A 21,984-nucleotide genomic window follows, 5' to 3' on the forward strand; every position below is an offset into this window, starting at 1 on the left:
ACAACAGACGCAGGTTCAGTTGGTGCTGCTTTTATGCCATGAAAGCAGAGCAGCATGAGCATGATGTGTTTTGTTAATGGGGAATATGTCCTCTAGAATATATCTAAACAACAGCAAGGGGAGTGATTTAGTTGTTGGTACTGTTGTTTTGCTGTTTAAATGGGAGACGGGAACAGCCTTTTTAGATGAAAGCATCAGAGGAAACGGACGTGTTTGGTTTTGATCTCTGTTTGCTGCATTCAGTGGCTCTCTTGAAAGGATTTAAAGTGGTAATCAGCGGGATAATGGTTTGTTATTTTGTCGCCAGTCATGGTGCTAAGCGCTTATTGCCGTGGTGATTTTTGCACCACATTTCCCACCGATCAATTGTCATTCAAAGCAGCGAGGTCTTAGTTAAATGCGATGGCTATCACTGCTCATATTAAGCGCTCGGTTCTTGTAAAATATCGCTTCCTGTGAGCGTGGGACTTGAATGATTTAAGATGTGTTTCTCTGGAGATGAGCCCTCATTGCATGTTGTTTTTATGCTGCTAAATAATGAAGTTATCATAGTGACGAATGTGCCGAATAAAGGAAAAATGAACTGATACACAGCGTGACAAAATCCTTTGTTGTACACTTGATATTTGTTGTGAGAAAAATATATTTCAAAAAACTAGTTCATCAATGCATTGTGTTTGAGTTGCCCTAGTTTTCTCCCCTCGTGTGAAACAGATCCAGGGTCTGAGGAAGCTCTGGGCTCTGGGTTAAAAACAAAAGCCAGTGAAAAAGTATCAAAAACTAAAGTTCCTTTTGTGAGCACTTGATGCTCAGTACAAAAGAAAGTCAGTCCCTGTAGACACACTTTATTTTCCTCCATATTGATGTTTGTAACTCACTTTTTACATTTATTAGTCTTCCTTAGCCCATCTGTAACTCGTCCAGGATGCAGCAGTCACCTCTGGGTGCTTAGTATCATAAAATAAAGACCCTACAACCCCACAACCTATGAGTTGGCACCTGGCAAAAGTGGGAAGGAAAAACTCCCTTTTACAGAGAAGAAACGGGCAAAACCAGCAGCCACCTCCTGTTACTGATTGGGGGTGAGGGAGAAAGACAAGACATTTAAAACTTTTATACATATAAAGCCCCACATGACCGAGCTCCTGCATATATAGCAGAGCCACTGAGACCATATAACAGCTGTTGGCCTTTTGTAAGTGTGTGTGCTGTATAAAAAAGTTATTATTAATAAAGTTATTATAGACTCCTGTGTTATAATGTTCCTTAGATCAGAAATAATCATCTTTACAGATTGTCACAAATGCTGGTTTTAGTCTCTGTGGCTCATTTTCCACTTCATGGGTGAATCTTTTTTAAACTCACCTGCAGTTTTGGGTGAAACTCCTTTCAGTGTAACCACACTTTACAGTGCTAAATTCAGCAGTTACAATTATATTGTTACTCACGTTCCAAAGGTTCATCAGTTACCTGCGCTCCAGGTAGATGGAAAGAAAAACGCACGTGTGGTACAATCAGCTGATTTCAGTTTGTATCTGGGAGGAGGAAAGTGGTGGAGCGGTCCTACAGCTGTTCAGGAGTGGAGAATAAAAGATTCCTTTTATTGCACAAAAGGTCAAGAATGTGATGGTAAAGTTCAAACTGCATCCAGGGTAAAATAAAAGCAACACAACTTCGGCTCTTTGCGAAAATCTGCACAGACAGCATGCTAACACAAAGCTAACAGGGAACCCAGAGGGATGATGAAGCTGAATGCAGGCCGACCCCAGTAATACTAAATGCCTTTCCTTTTTTTTTAAATAATAACCCCGCCCCTGCTCGTCTGATTAAGCTTTGTTAAGGCTTGAATTTAATGCTTTCTACTTTGAATGCTTATAAAAGTCCCTTCACTCCCTTTGCATTGGTAAAGCATTTTTAAGGGTCTAAGCAGTTTCTGTTCCAGTTTTGTGACTGAAAGTCTTTTATTATGTTACCAATAAATTAGGATTTATCTGTGTGTGTACCCGGACTGTTTATGGATGCATTTTGCTAACTTAGCATTTGAAAAACCATAGTTGGATACTTCTGGCTCACGGCAAACACACAAGTAACCAAAATGGTGATGTCAAGTGGCTGCAGCTATCTTTTATATACAGTCTATGGCTGTAAACAATGTGAAAAGGGTCCCAAACCCAAAGAGAATTACCAACTGTGCACTTGGTATTTCCAGAAGAAAAAGAAAACTGTCACTACTTGTGTATATGTTATCATAACAATATAAAAATAAATCATTAGTTGGCGACTTCTTGACAATATTCAGTATAACTAAAGGCCTGAAAAGAACTTAAACTTCATTTCACTTCTTTTTTCACTATATAAAACCTTGACATGTTATTTTTTTTTTCTCTCAATTCCCATTACCTCAAGCTACTTCAAATTTATGGTACCAATTAATTTTTATGTTCTTGTTTCCTTCCGCAGTCTGCTCCCAGTACTCCCGCGGTGTCTTCGCCATCTTCGGCCTGTACGACAAGCGTTCGGTCCACACGTTGACGTCCTTCTGCAGCGCGCTGCACATCTCCCTCATCACGCCGAGTTTCCCCACCGAGGGCGAGAGCCAGTTCACCCTGCAGCTCCGGCCGTCGATCCGTGGGGCCCTCCTGTCCCTCCTCGACCACTACGACTGGAACAAGTTCGTCTTCCTGTACGACACAGACCGAGGTGGGTGATGAAAATAAACACCTCTCACTCTGACAGCTTAATCACACATTGGAGATGTTTTCGTGGATTCTGTGCCAGCTTGTGAGCATGCTGTACATTAATGTGTTTCTCATCTAACAGAAAACCTTTTTAAATGCATCATCAGTTGATCTCAGCGAACTTTCCTTTGAAATCGGTGAATCTGCTCCCCTCACCAGAAAATCATTACATTCACATACACTGAAAATGAGTTCTTTCCAGTAAATGAAAATCTTAGATATACTGCACAAAGGTGCTTTGCTTGACAGCGTTACAAGTTATCGGACTACAGAAACAACTTGCAATCAAACATAAGTGAGTCCTTGAGGGAAAAAAATGAGAGGTTGGGTAGAAATATGAAGAAACAAGTGCTGCTTCAAAGTAAAAGCAAGACAGTCCTGAAAGCTGATGATATACAGATCATCTCAGACAACTGTGCAAACACAGAGAGGAAAAGCCATGAACCTATTTCATCACCAAATGCATCAACATTTAATAAAGCAGACAGAGTTTTTAAGTACTGCAACCATATCCAAATGATTTTAACCCCCAGAGAATTGAAGAAGTATTGTCTTCACGAAGGAGGTAAGCTTTGAATATGACCTGCATTAGATTTGTGGCTGGATGTGCAAACCTAAGGGATCTCATTGGAGCTACAGCGATTAAAAAAACAGGATGAGTGTTGGAGGGTAATTTATTACAATGCAACACATTACTATAATTGCATTACATTTATCTATAACTCATTAAACCATTACTCTTTCCAAATTCAGGTAATTACAGATACAAAGTTACTTTCGGTTTACAACCACATTAGCTACTTTCACAATAAACTACAGATCCACCCACAGGAGAGATCTGCTGAGAGCTAAACATCTTCTAAGCTTGTTTTCTGTTTAGTGTTTGCGCTGTTCTGTCCTTCGCACCAAAATAATGAGAAGCTTCTGAAATACTGGAATTGCAGGCTTTGTAATAATGGAGGTGTTACAATAGCTGAGCAGTGGCCTGTGATGCAACATCACCTACTGTCGTGATGATTTGTTCAGCCTCTTTTTCCAGTCTTCCACACGAAACGAGAAATAAAATCAAATAATTCAATTTTAATAAAATAAAAGTGCAAGAATGAAAAGATGCAATAAATAAGCTGCAAAGAAGAAAATGAAATAAAATGAGTTGAAGTTCTTTGTGTAAATATTGCAGGTAGATCTTTACAAATTAGATGCTGTAGTAGCAGATGATAATAATAATTAGAGTGTGAATGGAGTAATGGCGCGGAAGGGGGGCAGTGTTCATTTCAGGAGTCTGCTTATGACCAAATGCAGTACATCTGTGTCACTCGAGGTTTCTCTTATCTTGGAAATCTACCTCTGTAGTAGAAGCTAAAAGAGACAGTTTCTAAGAACTACACTGGTCCCCAGTTGCTGCAGTCCAGACACATAAAAAAGACGGGGGACTATCTCCTGCAGTTATTAGAACAATATAGAAGTTCCTGCAGCGTGAAAGTGGCTCTTTGTTCTCTTAGATATGCCAATAAACCTTGTTCTTACCACAGCATTTTTCACTCATGGATGTTAGTTAGAAGAGAAAGAGGATTTCTGGAGTAAGAGAGAGTGGTGATTGGAGCAGACTTTAATGGACATGTGGGGGAAGGGGACAGAGGTGATGAGGAGGTCTTGTGTCGGTGCAATGGAGGACAATATGAAAGGACAGATGGTAGTGGATTTTTCAAAAGATGGAAATGGCTGCGGTGAACACATGCTTCAAGAAGAGGGAGCAACATAGGGTGATGTAGAAAGGTCGATGAAGGTGAATACATGCAGAAGGTGCAATTGGAGAGACTTGATTGTCTGCAGGATGACTTTGGACATCAAGAAGAGGAAATGAGTGAAGATGGAGGCAAAGATTAAATGGTGGAAGTTGAAGAAGGAAGAATGATACGCCAAGAGAGTGTTTGTCCTATTACAGAGGAAATAGGACAAACAGACTTGGCGGTAGAATGTGAAAGTTCAAGAAATATCCAGAGGAAGAGGTTAGCAAAGAAAAAGTGGGATAGTCAGGTGGATTAAGAAGGTAGACAGGATTACTGGGAGGTTAGGTCTACAGCAGGGAGAGAGGAGGCAAAGACCAAAAAAAAGCTTGTGATTAGTCATATCTGATTCTGGACTTGAAGAAGAAAAGTACTTGTATCGACTGGTTACAGAGAGATTGAGTTGGAAAGGATGTGCAGCTGGTTGGGATGATTATGAATAGAGCTGAAACGTGTTAAGAAGATGGAAAGATTTAAACATCCGCGATGAACCAGCCAAAGGGACAGATAGTGCACAAGAGAGGTGAAGAAGAGAGTGCAGTGAAGGTGAGTGTCAGGGGTGATTTGTGACAGAAGGACAGAAGGTGACTATGGTGTATGGTTTGGAGATGGTGGCACTGACAAACAGATGATAGGCCAAGCTGGAGGTGGCAGAGCTGAAGAGCAATCAGAATGGACAAGATTAGGAATGAGTACATCAGACGGACAGCTCAGATCGAGCAGTTTACAGATAAAGTTAGAGATGCAAGGCTCAGATGGTTTGGACATGTGCAGAGGAGAGAGATTGGATATATTAGAAAAAGGTTTTGAGGCTGGAGCTGCCTAGGCAGGATGGAAAGACTAAGAGGGAGACCACACAGAAGATTCATGGATGTAGTGAAGAAGGAAATGCAGAGCATGTTACAGAGGGGAATACTACGGGGGGGAGACAAAGGCAGATGGTCAGCTGCAGCAGCCAGAAAAATAAGAAAATAAAGTAATGCATAATTAAAACAAAAAATATTTCTTACATTTAAATAAAATTTGGAAAGGTAAATAAAAATAAACATGCAAACATGCTCTGTGTACACAGAGATGTGCACAAAGTGTTGTTTTGTGAGGCAGTAACATTTATCAGAAAGAAATCTCTGAGGTCTCAATCATATCTCCTATGTTTTCTCCTCATGCCCCCTGCGTGGCGAACAGTAAGGTGTGAATGGATGTGCTTCTGAAATAATGGCTGTTTTTTGTCCTCAGTATGTCTTGTGGCCATCGAGCGATCAATATTGCAGTGCAGCTGCTGTTGGAAGTGTTGTGGACATTGTTGGACCTCTCTCCCTCTGGCTCAGTTCCCCACCTGAGGAAGCGAGCTCATGTATATGTTTCTCACTCTTCCATGTCTCTCTCTTTTTTCCCATATTCCTCCTTTTTTTTCTTTCACCCACCCGATCTTTGCCTCTCAGTCACCACATACACACCGACAGAGTCAATAAGTTTCTACTTTTTCACCCCACCGTGTTGCATTTCCATTACAAGACAGAATGGATATGGACTGCTGCTTGGATCACATCTCGCTTTCATACATTTTCCAGAAGGTAGTCAGAGGACTTCATTCTTTCTCTCTGCTGCAGTGATTGTTTGAGCAGATTGGCTATACAGGGGCTGCAGAGTGAGGATGATATCGGGATGGCGTCCTTTCAGAACAACTCATTCCCTCCTTCTTTTTCTTATCTGAAGTCATACATGCTTGACTGGATAAAAAGCCTCCACTCCTCTCAACAAAACCGGCATGTATCTGATCAAGTATCCTCCAAAACCACAAAGGTTCCCAGCTGTACGACTTTGCTGCCCTATAGACTGGCTGAGGACACAAAACGTGGCTTTTCTGTGTTTTCTGGAGCTTCGGTCTGGCTTCAAGCTCAGGATCATTGAGACCAGAATTAAGATAACATGCAATTTCAGTATCAGTGGCATAAAAATCACCAAGAGGTGAAGACAATCACCTACTAGAAGGTTAGGATGTTGTTATAACCTCATGGGGCGACCGTGGCTCAGGGGGTTGGGAATCGCATCTGTAACCGGAAGGTCGCTGGTTCGATCCCTGGGCTCTCTGTCCTGGTCGTTGTGTCCTTGGGCAAGACACTTTACCCTACTTGCCTACTGGTGTTGGCCAGAGGGGCCGATGGCGCGATATGGCAGCCTCGCTTCTGTCAGTCTGCCCCAGGGCAGCTGTGGCTACAACTGTAGCTGCCTCCACCAGTGTGTGAAGAGTGAATGAATAGTGGTATTGTAAAGCGCTTTGGGTGCCTTGAAAAGCGCTATATAAATCCAATCCATTATTATTGAGTGAAAGCAGTTCTTTGCTACTGTGAAAATGAATACTAATGAGCAGTGTTAAAACAGCAACAAAAATTTCCATTTGAATGCTGCAGGTTGATGGGCTGTGATGTGTGAGGTCCAGACTTTTCTTGCGTTACAATGTTTTTTGGTTTGAAGCACCTGATGTCTATGGACGTTCTGTTTCCTGGTTGGTCAGTCATTTTTCAGCATCGAATTCACCAATTCATGTTTATCCATCGAGCACTGAGAGATGTAGTAGGTCTCTCAAGCCTGGCAACCATGAGTCCTTAGGGAAAACTGAATTTTCCCCAGTCAGTTGGTTAGTGGTTGCAAAGACATATATGCTGCACCAAATATCTCCTGGCAATTGCTCTGGTGGCACGTTGCAAAAGTTTCCTTTAGTTTTCCATGGAAGAGGTCGACGTAAAAGTTGTGCCTTTTGAAAAGTGTGGCTCAGTGGGGCCCAATTTTTACTTTGAAGGTAAATGTTCTCCATTTCACATCAGGCGAATAATAAGCGAGTCTTTGCGAAGAAGTCAGTGTCTTCCAGAGTAATCACAAGGCAACCTGGCAGCAACCAATCCACAGCTCACATTCTCGTTTTGGGAGAAAAAGTTATTTTCTGTGTTTTGTTTTTTTTTTCCATGTGTTTTTAGAAATCGTTGTTCTCACAGTAGAGAATTTCCTTCCTTTTTCCAGTGTTTTCATTATAAAATATCTCGACAGGATGCTCTTTTTCCCTAACTCACTGCAGGAGTGACAAATGAGAAGGGGGAGGAGCAAAGTGTGTACAGATGTCTACTTTTTGATTTGATTGGAGCAACGTCCTGGACATAGAGGGGAGCAACTAAACCTAAAGTATCGATGCAATACAAGAAATGGTACTGTTGATATTTGGATCAATTTGCCTACCCTTCCTACAAATATGAAAACCGAAAACAGCCTTTCACTGTGCTGATAACATTAAAAAGCAGGTGATTTTTAAAGTACCCATCGGTATTCAGATAATTAATACAGGTGATCCCAGATCAATGCCAAACAAGGCTGAGAATTTGTCTTCCTGTAGAGATTTAACACAGCCATACTGGATGCCTTTGTGAAAAATGCTGGATACATGCTTCACAACACAAAAGACTATGGAATAAGATGATTAGAGAGGGTATCATATTAGCATGTGACACATGCACGCCTGTCAGAGTTGATGTGGATTGTTTGTGTTTGCAGAAACACAAGCGTATCTGTTCCGGGTGACAGATGACTGACGGATGTCTAAAACTCTGCAGACACACTTGGAAAACATTGCTCAGTACGTGTTGCCCTTTAGTCTGCATTGTGTTCCTGTTACTGAAAGTTAGGGCTGTCGGCTTTTTTTGGAAATTTTCTTTGAAATTTGAACTGCTGCTAAAATGATGTTGTGGATATGGTTTTTTTATGTTGCCGGTGTGAGTGCAGCAGGATGTGCCTTGTATTTCAGCAGGTGCACTTCATAAAATGCACAGTTCAGCTGACCCTGCTGTCCTCTCAGTAAAACAGGAGGGTTTTTTCTACGTATACAGCCATTTCCAGCCACACAGCAAGCAAGGTTAGACCTAAAACTTAAGGGGTCCTGTAAGTGCAATAACTGCAACCACTGCACAGACCTGACAGACCTTTTAATTAACCAAATTAAAACTTTGGTGAACAGTTAATGGTTTAACTGAAGTGCGAACTCTCAGGTACTGGATTTGCTGGACACAACTTTTCCTTACTATTCATATCCTCTATATTATTTTTAGGCCTGTTTCTCATTCTTTTGTCCAGTTTCTTCAAATTTCTAAGGACACACTGCACACCATATGTGAAATATGCAAAGTTTGTGGTTAACAAGTCTCTGGGAATCACCACACTGGTGCAAAGATATAATTTTATGCCTGTCAAACTGTGCTATCTTTGACATTTCCTTGGCTCAACTAATCATTGACTCGTAGATCAGTGTTAAGTGGCTTAACTTTCCTCTTAAAGTGGTCAGGAGTAAGGACTGAACAAAAACGTAGTGAAAAACAGCCAATATCAAAATAAGAACCTTGAGAAACCTTCAGTAAGGCAAGAGAACTACAGCTCAAGAGCACTTTAACAAGTTCCACAAAGGTGTTTCTAGCTAGAAGGTAGGACAAGACTTTTGCACAGGACAATATCTTTTCCAAAGAGCAATTTAATTCCAAGACCTGAGATATTTTTCACATTTATGTTACAAAATGGAGAAAACCCAGCATGCTACAATAAGTAGATAATCGTGAACTAATGCTTGAAAGAATCCAAAGCCACTTTCACAGCCTTCCTTTTATAGATAAACGTAAAGATGCATGTCGGCTTTGTGAAGCTGCTCACACAGTTCAGCAGAGACACATTAGCGGAAACACGATCACACTTTGCAAGGTTAAAATTTGCATGCCCACTGAAGCAAAAAGCAGGTGGGACAGATGAACAGCATGGGTGGGGAAGCAGCAGTCCACAAAGTAGAAAATGACACTTTATTGTAAATGTCCTTGCTTTCTGTGCAAACAGTGTCCCTCCTGCAGTTATATATAAATATTGTGAACAAACAAAATCCAGCCTCTCTCACAAAGTCACCCCGTTTCTCCCTGAAATAAACCCCACTGATATTTAGCCTCAGCTAAGGAAAGCCACAGTTTTATTTTGTGTGTTGCGACTGTAAAATCATCCCGGATACATTCAAAAAAAATTTCTTTCCTTATTTGCTTTTTGTTCTCATGTAATTGAAATATATAAAGACATTCAAGATTACCATATGAATTCAAAGTGTGGCCTTTGGTAACATTCATCATGTTCATGAAGTTGAATGAATGCAGGCCAATAAAAATGAAATGAAATAACTGTGAAAGTAGCAATAATGTGTGCACAGTGATTTGTGAAAAATGATTAAGTTAGACAAAAGAATGCAAAACCTCTGCCCTCAGCAAAATGACCAAATCTGAATTGACTCAAAGTGATTCAGTTTTAAATTTTGTCAAGCTGCAGCGCTGCTAAAGCTTTTCATATAATCTGTCTCTATTTTTTAAGTAACCCTGATAAAACAAAAAAATACACAGGCATTTAAAATGATCAATCACATAACTTCTTTCATAGCAGTGAAAACAAGACCACAAAGACAGACTTGGGAATCGGAGAGAGACCTTTCAAAGCCCGAGGGAGAACACATAGGCTTTATAGTGGGATAATAAGGCACAGGTAAACTCAATCAAGGCAACAGGGGAGGGAAGAAACTAACAAAGAAAGACATACGAGGAGCCTTCAAGCTTTAACTAACCTTTAAAAGAAAAAGAAAAGAAAACTGAAAGAAAGGAAAAGAACAACATAGACGACAGAAACACAGAAAGCGAAAGGTCCAGGAACATTTGGACAATCGCAAAACCTACCTATGTTACATCAGAAAGCAGCGATCATAATAACAATAATAACAAACACCAAGACACACCGAGGCATGGTAAAATCCACAACTGCACGTTTCATTCATCCCTGGTTTGTGTCAAACTACGATAAAGCGGCAAAAAACCAGACCAAGGGAGCATTTCTCTTCAGTTTAAACTGTCCTGTTTTAACCATCATAGATAATAAAAATGTCCTAACAGCTGGAGTAAAAGAATTCTAATGCCCAGCTCAGTAATGAAACAAAGAAAAAAAAGGACCAACATAAACCATCGGCCTTTGAAAACACACATTGGAAACATCAATCAAAACGGCTTCCTAAGCAATGCATTCCAAATGTTTCAATTAATTATTAGTCACTCTTTCTTTTTATAGACTTTATGGGTTATGTAAACTGAATGAGAGGTCAGATGTGTTTTCTGATTTAGTTGCGCTGCTCTGAGCTCTGTCCATGGTGCTGAAATCAGGCTTCAGCCAGCAATTTAATCGGTTTGCAGACACAAGCTGCTTTCCATCAGTGTGATGGCTTCAGAATGTGTTGAATGTGAAAGTTTTTTCACTTGTAACAAAGCACAAGTCTGAACGCACGCTGTCACATTAGTGGAGAGGGACATTATTAATTCAATTCAATTCAATTTTATTTATATAGTGCCAAATCACAACACTCCTGCATCATGTTCATGTTCGTTTGGTGACCTCAGCTCACCTAAAGACGAGACCAAAGCTTAAAGAAGACGCCAAACTTTTTTGACTCCTGTCTCCTGATCTTATATGGTGCAGACTTGGAGTTGTGTGAGTAAATCCTTTAGGAATATTAAGATAAATATAACCTGTGTCTGAATGACAGAACATCATCACTTTGACACGTCGATGAAGCAAACTACGTAGTATCAATTTGAGATGTTGTTGTCATTTAAAGAATACCTACTATGTTTTTATTGCTTCTACATGCTGTTATTCCCAGCTTCGTGGTTTTATTTTGGGACCACCACTAGAATAGTTTAGCATGATTCACAGTTTGTTTGGGTTTTTTTTTTTTCTTTAAATCTCTGTTTTCTTACACTTGGCCTTTTTGCTTCTTCTTTTTTTTTTTTCAGACAGGCTTCTGTCTTAATCTCATCTTTAGGCTTTAAGACACTGTTTTTTCTTTTCGGTGGCTACTCCCCCCCCAAAAAAACCAAAAAATTACACAGATCAGTTGGTGACTACCTGGTAACCGTTGCTTGCTAGTGAAAAGTGAGTATGCCCTGAATGTGTTGTGAGTGGTTCTAGGAGGTTCCTGGCAGTCACTGTGAAATCAGTGATTAAAGAATTATCATGCAGATGTAGAAACTCGTCAATTATCCCAACTGGTTGCCATGGAAAGTGATATAATCCAGAGGTTGCTTATGTGAAAGTGATCAAAAATAGGTACACAATGCTGTACCAAAAACCTCCTTGTAATTGCCATGGTCACCAGTAGTTTGCATGAAAGATGCCAACTTTTCTGCAAATCCTCGCCAACTACTTGCTAAGTGGTAGTGAAACTGTGAAACAGAAGCTTCTTACCTTCAGAGTAAATGTTGCACATTTTTAAACATGTTGGTTTCAGCAACTTTTACCCTGAAAGCAAACAGTCTCTGTTTCACTACCGCTTGCTAGTTACTTGACGAGTGTTTGCAAACAATCACAAAAATCAATCACACCAAGGTTTCTGGTGCAACACCCTCTTTGTGACCACTTTTAGTCAGTGATAGCTAGCAAACGCTCGCCAACCTGTCAAGGAATACTCATTCTTCCTTAGCAACCAGGGGTTGCCAGGAAGTCACCAACCGGTCTCTAGATGCGTGTGACTGCAGTGTAAACTGAAGATTTGAGCAGCGAATGTGCCTGCGATGAGCAATATTTAGTGATATACAATCTCATTACTAACGTATATAATTTCAGGATTACTTGTACAGACACTGACTTCGTTACTTGAAATCTATTCTTTCATCAGCATATTTATTACAGAAAATTTTGGAAAACTAATACGTCCACTTTAAATGTCTAAATATCTGTTTATTGACAAATAAACAGCTTTTTTGCTTTAATTTAGGTGTTTTTCATTTCTTTACTTCAGCTTTCCTTGTGCCTTCATTTCCCTGACCACCTTCAGCTGATTATATAAAATCTGTTTTCCTGCCTTGTACAGCATGAAAGCAAATTTCTGCACAAGCACTTTTCACAGACCTAAAAATCACGAGTCCTTATTTCTGCATTGGACTGCAAAGGCAGAAATGCAGAATCACCAGAAGCTCAGGAACCATCCCTCAGAGTATTTCTTTTTCTAAATTTCAGCCATATGTATTATAATACACACAATTAATCCAAGTCCCACTGTGAGTAAGCAATGCGTTCTGATGAAGCAGACTTGCATATTTCTAAACCTTAAATATGTCACAAGGTCTTACATCTTTGTTAGAGGGAATGAATGTGTGTGCAGATACGTCAGCACCGCTCAAGTCTTTACGTACGCATTAGTGTTCTCTCTGTATGCCTGTGTTTGCTCTTCAGAAGGCTTTTGGGTGCAGGCTGCAGCACACTGGCCCGAGGATTTTTCTCACACACAGGAGCAGGCATTCATCCCATATTGACTATAATGTAGAATCAGCCCACGCATGGCTGAGCTGAGTCAATGAGCGCCAGTCTGATTCCCTGCATCAAAGCAACAGAGATACAAGGGGCTGGATACTGTAACAGTGTGTGTGTGATTATAGTGAATGCTGTCCCTGTGAGCTTTCCAGTGCACCATAAATACACACACACACCACAGACAAAGATGATAAGAAGGTTAATACAAAAAGAATGGAATAACATAGGAAAAGAAACCAGGAAATGGTTCAGGGAGAGTATAAAAGGAAGAGGGAATGAGAGGAGAATAAATAAGGGTATCGAGGACAGACATAAGAGGAAAGGAAACAAAAGGACGATAAAAAGGACAGGAGAAGAGAGGAAAGGGTGATGGAGAGGAGGAAACAAGAGTAGGAGAGACTGGAGAGAAGGAAAGAAGAGATAAAGGGAGGAAACATGAGTACAAGAGCAGAGGAAAGGAGAAGGAACAAAAGGAAACAAGAAGTGACAAACAAAAACCGAGGAGAGGAAACTAGAGATTAGGAGACTAAATTAAAGGGAGCGACATACAGAGAGGAACGAAAAAGGTGAAAACTAAATAAAAGGAGACATATAAAGCAAAGGAAATGAAGCGAAAGGAGAGGAAACAAATGGAGATGGAAGACAAGCAGAGAGGAAAGGAAATAAGAGCAGAGGAGACGAGAGCGGAGAGAAGGAGAGGGAAGAGGTCACAAAAGGGAAGGGAGCGGAAAGGAAATGAGAGGGGATGACAGGCAAGATGAGAGGTGAGAAAACGACAAAGGAGGAAACGAGGAAAGGGAATAAAATCAGAGGAAACCAGAGACTAAGAAAGGAATTAATGTGATAAATGAGGTGAGACAGAAGAAGGAGGAGAAACGAGGGCGTAGATTTGGCATGGACGCAAGGGACATGTCCCCACCAATATCCATATGAGTGCCTCATTAGTAATGTTTGTATAATCTGCTTAAAATGTTGCATAATTTTGCTGAGAGATCTTTTACTTTGTGGTAATCTTAGATGAGTAGTTTTATAGACAAAACCCACCAGGTCATCCAGCGTTCCCTTAGTGCTAATGTATATAAGAGAACCAAATCTACGCCCTTGAGGAGAAGGATAGTTCTCCAGCAGATGGACTGGTATCAGCAGTGTGTACTGGCCACGAATAGCTCCGAGCCTCTTTGTGTACACTCTGAAGAGGAAGAAAAGGCGAAAGCAAAGCTCTGATTCAATGAGGGAGGAAGTGGAAGGATGGAGGCTCAGTACACATGCGCTGACACTCAGCGGAATGAAAGGAAGAGAGGAAGAAATTGCATGCTGTACATAAATCCAGATGTGCGCTCACTTTCCTCTCCACAGGCTGCAGCTGCTTCCATCTAGTGTCCGGCTCTGCTCCAATCAGCACAACAAACGTACGCATCAGCCAGCGGCTATGTCTTCGATGCTGATGCTGATTGCAGCTGTCTGCTGCTCCAACTACGACCCTGGGGCCACTCATTTATCAGCTGGTAATCAGCTGGCCCTTTGCACACTTTACTTGCCTCGGCTGCCACTGCTGCAGCTTCCTGTCCCAGCGCTGTATATAGCATGTGGCACAACAGGACACAATGGGATATCATGTTCTTGCACACTCAGCTGCCCTGCTAAATTGTATCTGGTGGGTTCGGGGTGGCTGTGTTTCCGGAGTCTGAGAGTTATGATGTAGTTTAAAGGTTTCAGAGGCACTAAAAGACAGATTACTGCTAGTTTTTAGAAAGTTTGAACCTGTTTTCTCTGAGATATTAGGCATTGAAGTATGCTTCTTTAACATGCTTGCTTTCTAAATACTGAGATGAGTGTCACCAAATCCAGTCTGATGTCATCTTCATTTTGAAACCTTCAACATAGCGAGTGTTCGCAAGGCTGGAGAACAGCTCAACTTGTTGGGGTTAGTTGACAAAAACATGGAGTTAGAACAAAGTCACAACCAATGTCCATAATGACATGAAAAGAGTTCATATTGTCAAAGCAGTCTTTATAATGTGTAGATTTAGAATCTGCTGACATCTAATGAACGTCTTCCCTTGATTTGCATATCCACTGATACTGGACCAATATTCAATAATGGATTAGTCCAGTATAAATTACAGTGGTTAATGCCCTTAACAGCAAACATCTGATGCTTCACATCTAATCCAAGGTCCACAGAGCAGAAGACGTTGCTGGGATGACCAGCATGCATTCTAAAAAATAAACACATAGAGTTTCCAGGAATTCAAACTAAACTGAAATTAAGGATTGGGTAGATTAACTAAGGATTATCTAAAGTCAAAAGCAGTGCCTGTAGAGGCCTAGACCACAGGATGTGAGGTCAAAGTCTGTGTCTTCCTGCTCCAGCGTCACCTTCCAGGTAGCATCACCTGCATTTTGGCCACTAGATGGAGCACACTCAAGCTATCTTATCTTTGTTTCCAACATCGATATCCTTCCATGTATGAAACATGGAAAATAAATATCCACACATACCTATCTTTACATCCACCTGCTAGGGAAGGAAAATTAACTGAATTTTAAAAGAGTTTATCAACTGACATTCTGTCAGTTACAGTGAACTGAGCTCTAACGTTTCACTTTTGCATTATTCAGACTAATTGTACAAAAACATCTGCTCATAAAAGCAAGCATAGGTGCTCACCTGTATTAGGCTGTGACCAGAGACTGTGAAATAATCAGTCTAGACAGTTATTTCAGTCTTTCCAGACTCTGAATTTTGTACTTCAATATTAGCATCTTGGATACAGCCATGCTGTTTTCTTTAGAGCAAGAAGAGACCACATTTGGACGAGGAGGTGGAGTGTTCCACAAAAATCTACAGCTTTTATAATTATAAATGAACTGAACCACTGTCTGTGACTGTCAGTTATTAGCACGTACACTTAAAAAAATGTGTGAGTTGGAGAAAAACGTTGTCGAACAAAATATGAGAAGGTCTAAAGCTTGTTACCCTTATCCGTATTTCAGGATGGAATTGCAAAAATGATAACTCATTTAAAGGCTTTAGCAATGACTCCTGCAGCACTCTGTGAGTGCAAATTTGCAGGTACAAACTGCCTTTTTTCTAAACTGTGTATTTGCTGGGAAAACCTTGACATATCTAGCAGCGATAACTGTAATTGGAGACAGCAAACTGCAGGATTCGAAAGAAAAAATATGATGGTAATCCTGACGAAAAGGATTTCTCCTGATAGGAGCACACCACTGCGATGACAAACTATTGTTTCAGAACCCGACAAACACACTGACAGGAACACATTGGCGGAGAGCTTAGCTCAAACAGCTTCGGTCAATAGCTGTGTAGTAGCTGCAGCTACCACAGGGAATGATTTTGGCCTCCTCTGTGGCTTCCCGCCCTCCGCACTCTGTCCTTTCTATTATGTGTATTTGTCAGCTGCTCTCTGTCTGCAGGTAGGCACGTTTACCACAAAGGAAATGTTAAGGAAACTTCCTCAGAATATTGACACTAAAAATACAGTTGGTTATTCCACCTCAAGGGTAGTTCAAAGTATGTAAGTCAGTCAAGAGCTACTGTCTATACTACTTATATGGACAAAATTATTGGGCCACACCTTTTCAGGTGTATTGCCACAGTTGTATAAACTCCAGCACCTGCCCTATACGTTTTAAAGAGCTCACTGAATTCAAGTGTGGTGCTGCAACAGGACGACACCACAGCATCGAATCGATTCACATCATGAAACTTCTTCCCTCCCAGATATTCCACGATCGACACTTTGATGGGCTGAGCCAGGAATCGAACCACGTTCTGAGTTTTCTGGTTCCAATTTTGTCCTGTTAAAATTGAGAACAAAGTCACTTCAGTGTGGGGTCGGACTCACCAACAGCCAAATTGTCATGAACCAGTTCTTCCCGTAGGAATTACTGGGGACATACTGACACGATGTGTCTGTGTGTGTGTGACTGTGTGTTGCCTCAACCAGCAGTCCCTCCTGGCACAGGCAACCCTCTAATGGGGAGCAAGGGGCTGGGGAGGGGATGGAGAAGGTGGAGAGGGAGCTGGGTTGCCAGAGCACAGGTTAATCCACTAATTGGGAGCAAAGGGAGACGGGTTGCCAGATTGTGATGGCCACCAGGAGGGTCCGTTTAAGGGGGACATCTGTTCCTGCTGGAGAACAGCCGCCCTCACAGCTCCCTAGTTTCCTCTCTGACACTCATCTTCTCCATACACAAACGTGACAACGATGGTCTCCTCCTCCAGAGTCTCGTGTTGCATCCAACTCAGAGAGACTGACGGGACCAAAAGCCAGGATCTGGCTGGAAAAGGATAAAAGCTTCACAAGAGTTTCTTTTCCATGGGAAAGCGGTTGTCTTGCCAGCGACGTCGAGCCAGCAAAAAGCCGGTTTGTGTTTCAAACCAGCAATTATGGACAATATGTTTTATCGCATCATGTGCTTCAACATACCATATTGTGGATTGGAAGAAATCCACTTCAGTTTATTCAGAAAACATACTCAAGACTATAATTAAAACACGTTCAGGGAGCACTGACTGTTACTGTAGCAATACAGAGTTATTAAACTCTGCAAGAAAAAGGTTGTAAACCCCAATGGAATTATGTCTGAAATGAAATAATAGAGGTGCTCTCCTGTTGCTCTGTCATCCTGCGGATGCGCTCCAACTCCACCACCTTGTACTGTGGCTGGTGACGGCTCTGCAGCCTCGTGTGACGTGCTGCAGGAGGACTACTGTATATAAAAACAATTTTGGCATCCAAGGAAAAAGAGATTTTGGCTTCTGCCAAATCACCTGGACTGTGATTTGTAATACATGTTTGATTTAAACATGTTTAAAATACATTTTTGTTTGTCAAATGGCCGAAAAAAAGCAAAAAGCCAATAGTAGGAAAATGAACTGACTTCTGTTAAGTAAAGTATACTACATGTATATGCAAAACTGCTATACTTTTGTGTATAGCAAAAAGCCCATTGGGTAAGGCGTGTCTTTAGTTTGTCTTATAGTTTCAGCGGCATGGTGGTGTGATGGTTAACACCATCGCCTCGCAGTCTGCATTTGAATCCACGGGCTGGCTCGGGCCTTTCTGTGAGTGTTCTCTGTGCCTGCATGGCTTCTGCTGGTTCTCCAGCTTCCTGCCAGAGTCCAAAGACACACTTTAGGTTAATTTGTATCTGTGTGAGTGAGAATGGTTGTCTGTCTCACTGTGTTAGCCCTGCAATAAAGTTTACTTTTTCAAACATCCAAAAAAAAGAAAAAGATACTGAGCAATGTTTTTTAAATACATGTTTTGCAGTAATTTTAGATCAAATTGAGATCAAACTGGACTACATGTGGTCCCTTACCCAAACTGTGTTTGTCTGTCTTCGACTAATAAAAAATTTAATCTGAGCCACCAGACAAACATGGGCACCCATTAATATGCCTGGGCCGAAAAAACACTGCATTTCACTAAACAAATATGAATACTTGTCGTGTCTTTATTGAACATGCTGAGCAATCAATCACAGTACAGGCTGAAAACGGTGAGCTAAGAAACTTGTCAAATCTGTTTCAGCAGCAGCAACAACACGAGACATTTTCCTGTGTAAACGCTCCGATGTTCACAGCTGTGAGGAGGAATCTTGGAAAAGTTCTCCTGCAGAGCTGTTTCAGTTCAGTGTTTTGAGGATGTCTTGACTGAACACCTTAGCATCTCAGCTGGCCTCAGGGTCAGGATGTTGACATGATTGTTTTAAACAAATGAATTTTCTTCACCATCCTGTGGATTTTTCCAGTCCGTTTATCCAGCTGTTTTGTTTTTTTTGTCTTTAGAGTCTTTCGTGCTTTTACACATGAGCACATGTGTTATATGCGATTTCTGGACAAACTTTCCTGTTAGGTGTGGATTCTTTCTCGTGTCTTTCAAAATTACATGTTGTGCCCTCGGTATGATCTCTGCAGGATACTCACGCTTAAAGAAAGAAGAGGCAGCTTTGAATTTCTTCCACTTGTAGACAGTTTGTCATGGTCCTGAGTCTGAGGACTCAGTGTTTTGTGTTTCCTTATGCTTTTGTTCATTCCGAGTGTGTATTCTGTTGTTATTTTGCCATTTGTTAGGTTTCTGTTCTTTGCCTGCCTGATCCCACTTCTCTGTGTTCCCTCTGTCTGTCCATGGTGTTTTTGTGTCTGCTCATGAGTCTGCCTGTCAAGTTCAGTGTCCTGTCTGGTTCTCTGTCTGTTAATTTCCTGTTTTATTCTGAAGGTTCATGTCTGATGTGAGTGTGTTCAGTTTACATTTCCCCTGTCCCGTCAGCTCTGATTTCTCCCAGCTGTGTTGCCCTCCTGTCTCTTATCCCCTGATTACTGGTGTGTGTATTTAAGCCCTGTGTGTTCTCCTGCCTGTTGCCGGTTCGTCTGTATTACTCCATGTAAGTCCGCGCTTTTCTGCATTCATCTGTGTCTCTCTGCGTTTTTGTATCCTCCGTCAGTCTGCGTCTCTCTGCCTTTCTCCCCGTGTCCTGTGGATTTCTAGTTGCTCTTTAGTTTTCCCAGTTTAGGTTTCCGTTAGTTTGTCTCATTATTCGTTTTCTGTTCCTGCCACTGACACCTTGTAAATAAACTCCACTAATCTTTTCATACACTGCTTGCTCTTGGGTCCTTTTTCCAACTCCACACGGCTCGCCTCGGCAGCCGTGACAGTACGAACCGGCCACTATGGACCCAGCAGCAGTCAACCCACCCGAGGAGCTCCGGGAGGACATTATGTACTCAGTGGACAAATTAATTAACCTATGGCTGGAGCATGAGGGGAGAGAATTCCGCCAAAGCATAGCTGTTCGGCTACAGCGCTTACTTTCTGGTCTCCCCTGGTTGCTCAGCTCACTTCACCCGCTCACACAGAATTTTGTTCTGAACGAGCTTCATCTTCTCCCCCTTGCTACCACCCACCCTGCAACTCATGCTTCACTCCCCGACCCGACGGAGAGTGTCCTGCCCGGCCCGTCGGTCCAGCCTTCAAATGGGGATCAGCACTCACGCCGTCGACGCCCCTCGCCACAGTCGGACCCCAGGATATCAGAGCGGCCGACTGAGGTGAGTAGGAAGGATAACAGTTCCAATTCGGACCTTAAGACTTTTTCTTCCGGGATTGTTCGGGGTGTGTCAGTGGGAGCTAATTCGCTAAGCCTACCTACCTTCGTGGTAACCGATCTCTCCCAGGTTGGCATTTTTAAGACTTCAGTGAAAGCAAAGGGCTATTGTTCTTCTGAAACTGTTAAACCCGTGTCAGCCAACCCAGGGTCTGCTAAAACTGTGACATATAACCCAGAGACCATTAACACCAGCTCTGATAATACTAGGACTGTTTATTCATTTGAACCGCGGCCTCAAGCTCAGTTAGCCGCACGGCCTCAAGCTCAGTTAGCCGCACGGCCTCAAGCTCAGTCTCTAATTCCACCACCGTTGTCATCACAACCACTATGTCAGTCACCCTCAGTTCAGCCTCCTGTTCAGCAGCCACCAGCCCTGCATCCTGTGTCAGTTGTTCCACCTGTAAAACCATACAAGTCAATTCTACCCGAAAGACACTGCTCCTCGCCCATCCACTCCAAGCAGAGAGACAAATCTAACAATACTGTCAACAGTCCTCAAAAGCTGGCCAGTTCTGAGACTGCGACACACTCCAGGGCCTCCCCAGAGGCCGGGGTTCAGCCCCCAGCTGACTCTGGATCCCTGGAGGTCAAGAAGCCAGCTGAGGACTGCACCCAGCTGTCACTGCCTGAGCAGAGTCAACGCTCTGGGCAGCTGAAGTCTGCTATGTGTTTGCCAGGGGCCACTGTGCCTGCTGGTTCTGTTCTGTTTCTGCCAGAGGTCCCCGCGCCTGCTGGTTCTGTTCTGTCTCTGCCAGAGGTCTCCGCACCTGCTGGTCCTGTCCTGTACCTGCCAGAGGCCCGTGTGCCTGCTGGTCCTGTTCTGTCCCTGCCAGAGGCCCGTGTGCCTGCTGGTTCTGTTGCCTTCCTGCCAGAGGCCCGGGTGCCTGCTGGTTCTGTTGCCTTCCTGCCAGAGGCCCGGGTGCCTGCTGGTTCTGTTGCCTTCCTGCCAGAGGCCCGGGTGCCTGCTGGTTCTGTTGCCTTCCTGCCAGAGGCCCGTGTGCCTGCTGGTTCTGTTGTGTTCCTGCCAGAGGTCTCCGCACCTGCTGGTTCTGTTCTGTGTGTGCCAGGGGCTCCAGTGCCCACTGGTTCTGAGACTGTTTTTGCTGGGGGGCCCGAGGAGCCCGTCCAGCCATCTGCCTCGTCAGCTGGGGGGCCCGAGGAGCCTGTCCAGCCACCAGCTGCAGTCTCATCACCAGCTGCAGTCTCATCACCCTCGCCTGCTGCGGCCTCAGAGTCTTCGGCCTCGCCTGGTCCGGTTTCAGCATCTGCTTTGGCTTCATCCTCGTCGCCTGGTCCAGCGTCTGCTTTGGCTTCATCCGGTCCAGCCTCTGCATCTTCGTCTGGTCCAGCCGCCTCTGCTTCATCCTCGTCTGGTCCAGCCGCCACTGCTTCATCCTCGTCTGGTCCAGCCGCCTCTGCTTCATCCTCGTCTGGTCCAGCCGCCTCTGCTTCATCCTCGTCTGGTCCAGCCGCCTCTGCTTCATCCTCGTCTGGTCCAGCCTCCGTGTCTTCATCAGCTTCGTCTGGTCCAGCCTCCGTGTCTTCATCAGCTTCGTCTGGTCCAGCCTCCGCTTCGCCTGGGGCTGCAGGGGCCACGCAGCCTTCAGGTCCCCTACTACCACCTCCACATCGTCGGTCATCTGCCAGGCCGCTTGTTGGGCATCTCCGCCACCGTGGACGCCCTCCTGAACGCCCTCCTGAACGCCACCACTACCTTCCACGTGGCCGGCCTCCGGACTTGTTTCCACGCCGCTGTTGCCGTCCGCACGGTCGGCCCCCAGAGCTGTTTCCACGCCGCTGTTGCCGTCTGCACGGTCGGCCCCCAGAACTGTTTCCACACCACTGCCTACTGCGTGGCCGGCCTCCGGACCTGCCCCACTGCCGCTGCCTTTCACACGGTCGGCCCCCGGAACTGAACTGTTTTGGCCTCCGGATCGGCCCCCTGACCTTGTCCGTCTGGG

General features: G+C 43.3%; 1 protein-coding gene across 4 annotated transcripts in view; it reads left to right on the top strand.

The window, feature by feature from the left end:
• The window catches only part of gria4b (glutamate receptor, ionotropic, AMPA 4b), a 164,422-nt gene that overhangs the window by 72,172 nt on the left and 70,266 nt on the right, over positions 1-21,984 (top strand). For all 4 annotated transcript variants that reach the window (XM_082549403.1, XM_082549401.1, XM_082549399.1 and 1 more), the window contains exon 3: positions 2,461-2,700. In XM_082549403.1, coding sequence (XP_082405529.1) covers positions 2,461-2,700 — 240 coding nt within the window. The remainder of the gene's footprint in view (positions 1-2,460; positions 2,701-21,984) is intronic.

The sequence above is a fragment of the Aulonocara stuartgranti genome (genome assembly GCF_965226115.1).
Source record: "Aulonocara stuartgranti genome assembly, chromosome: 10".
NCBI lineage: Eukaryota > Metazoa > Chordata > Actinopteri > Cichliformes > Cichlidae > Aulonocara > Aulonocara stuartgranti.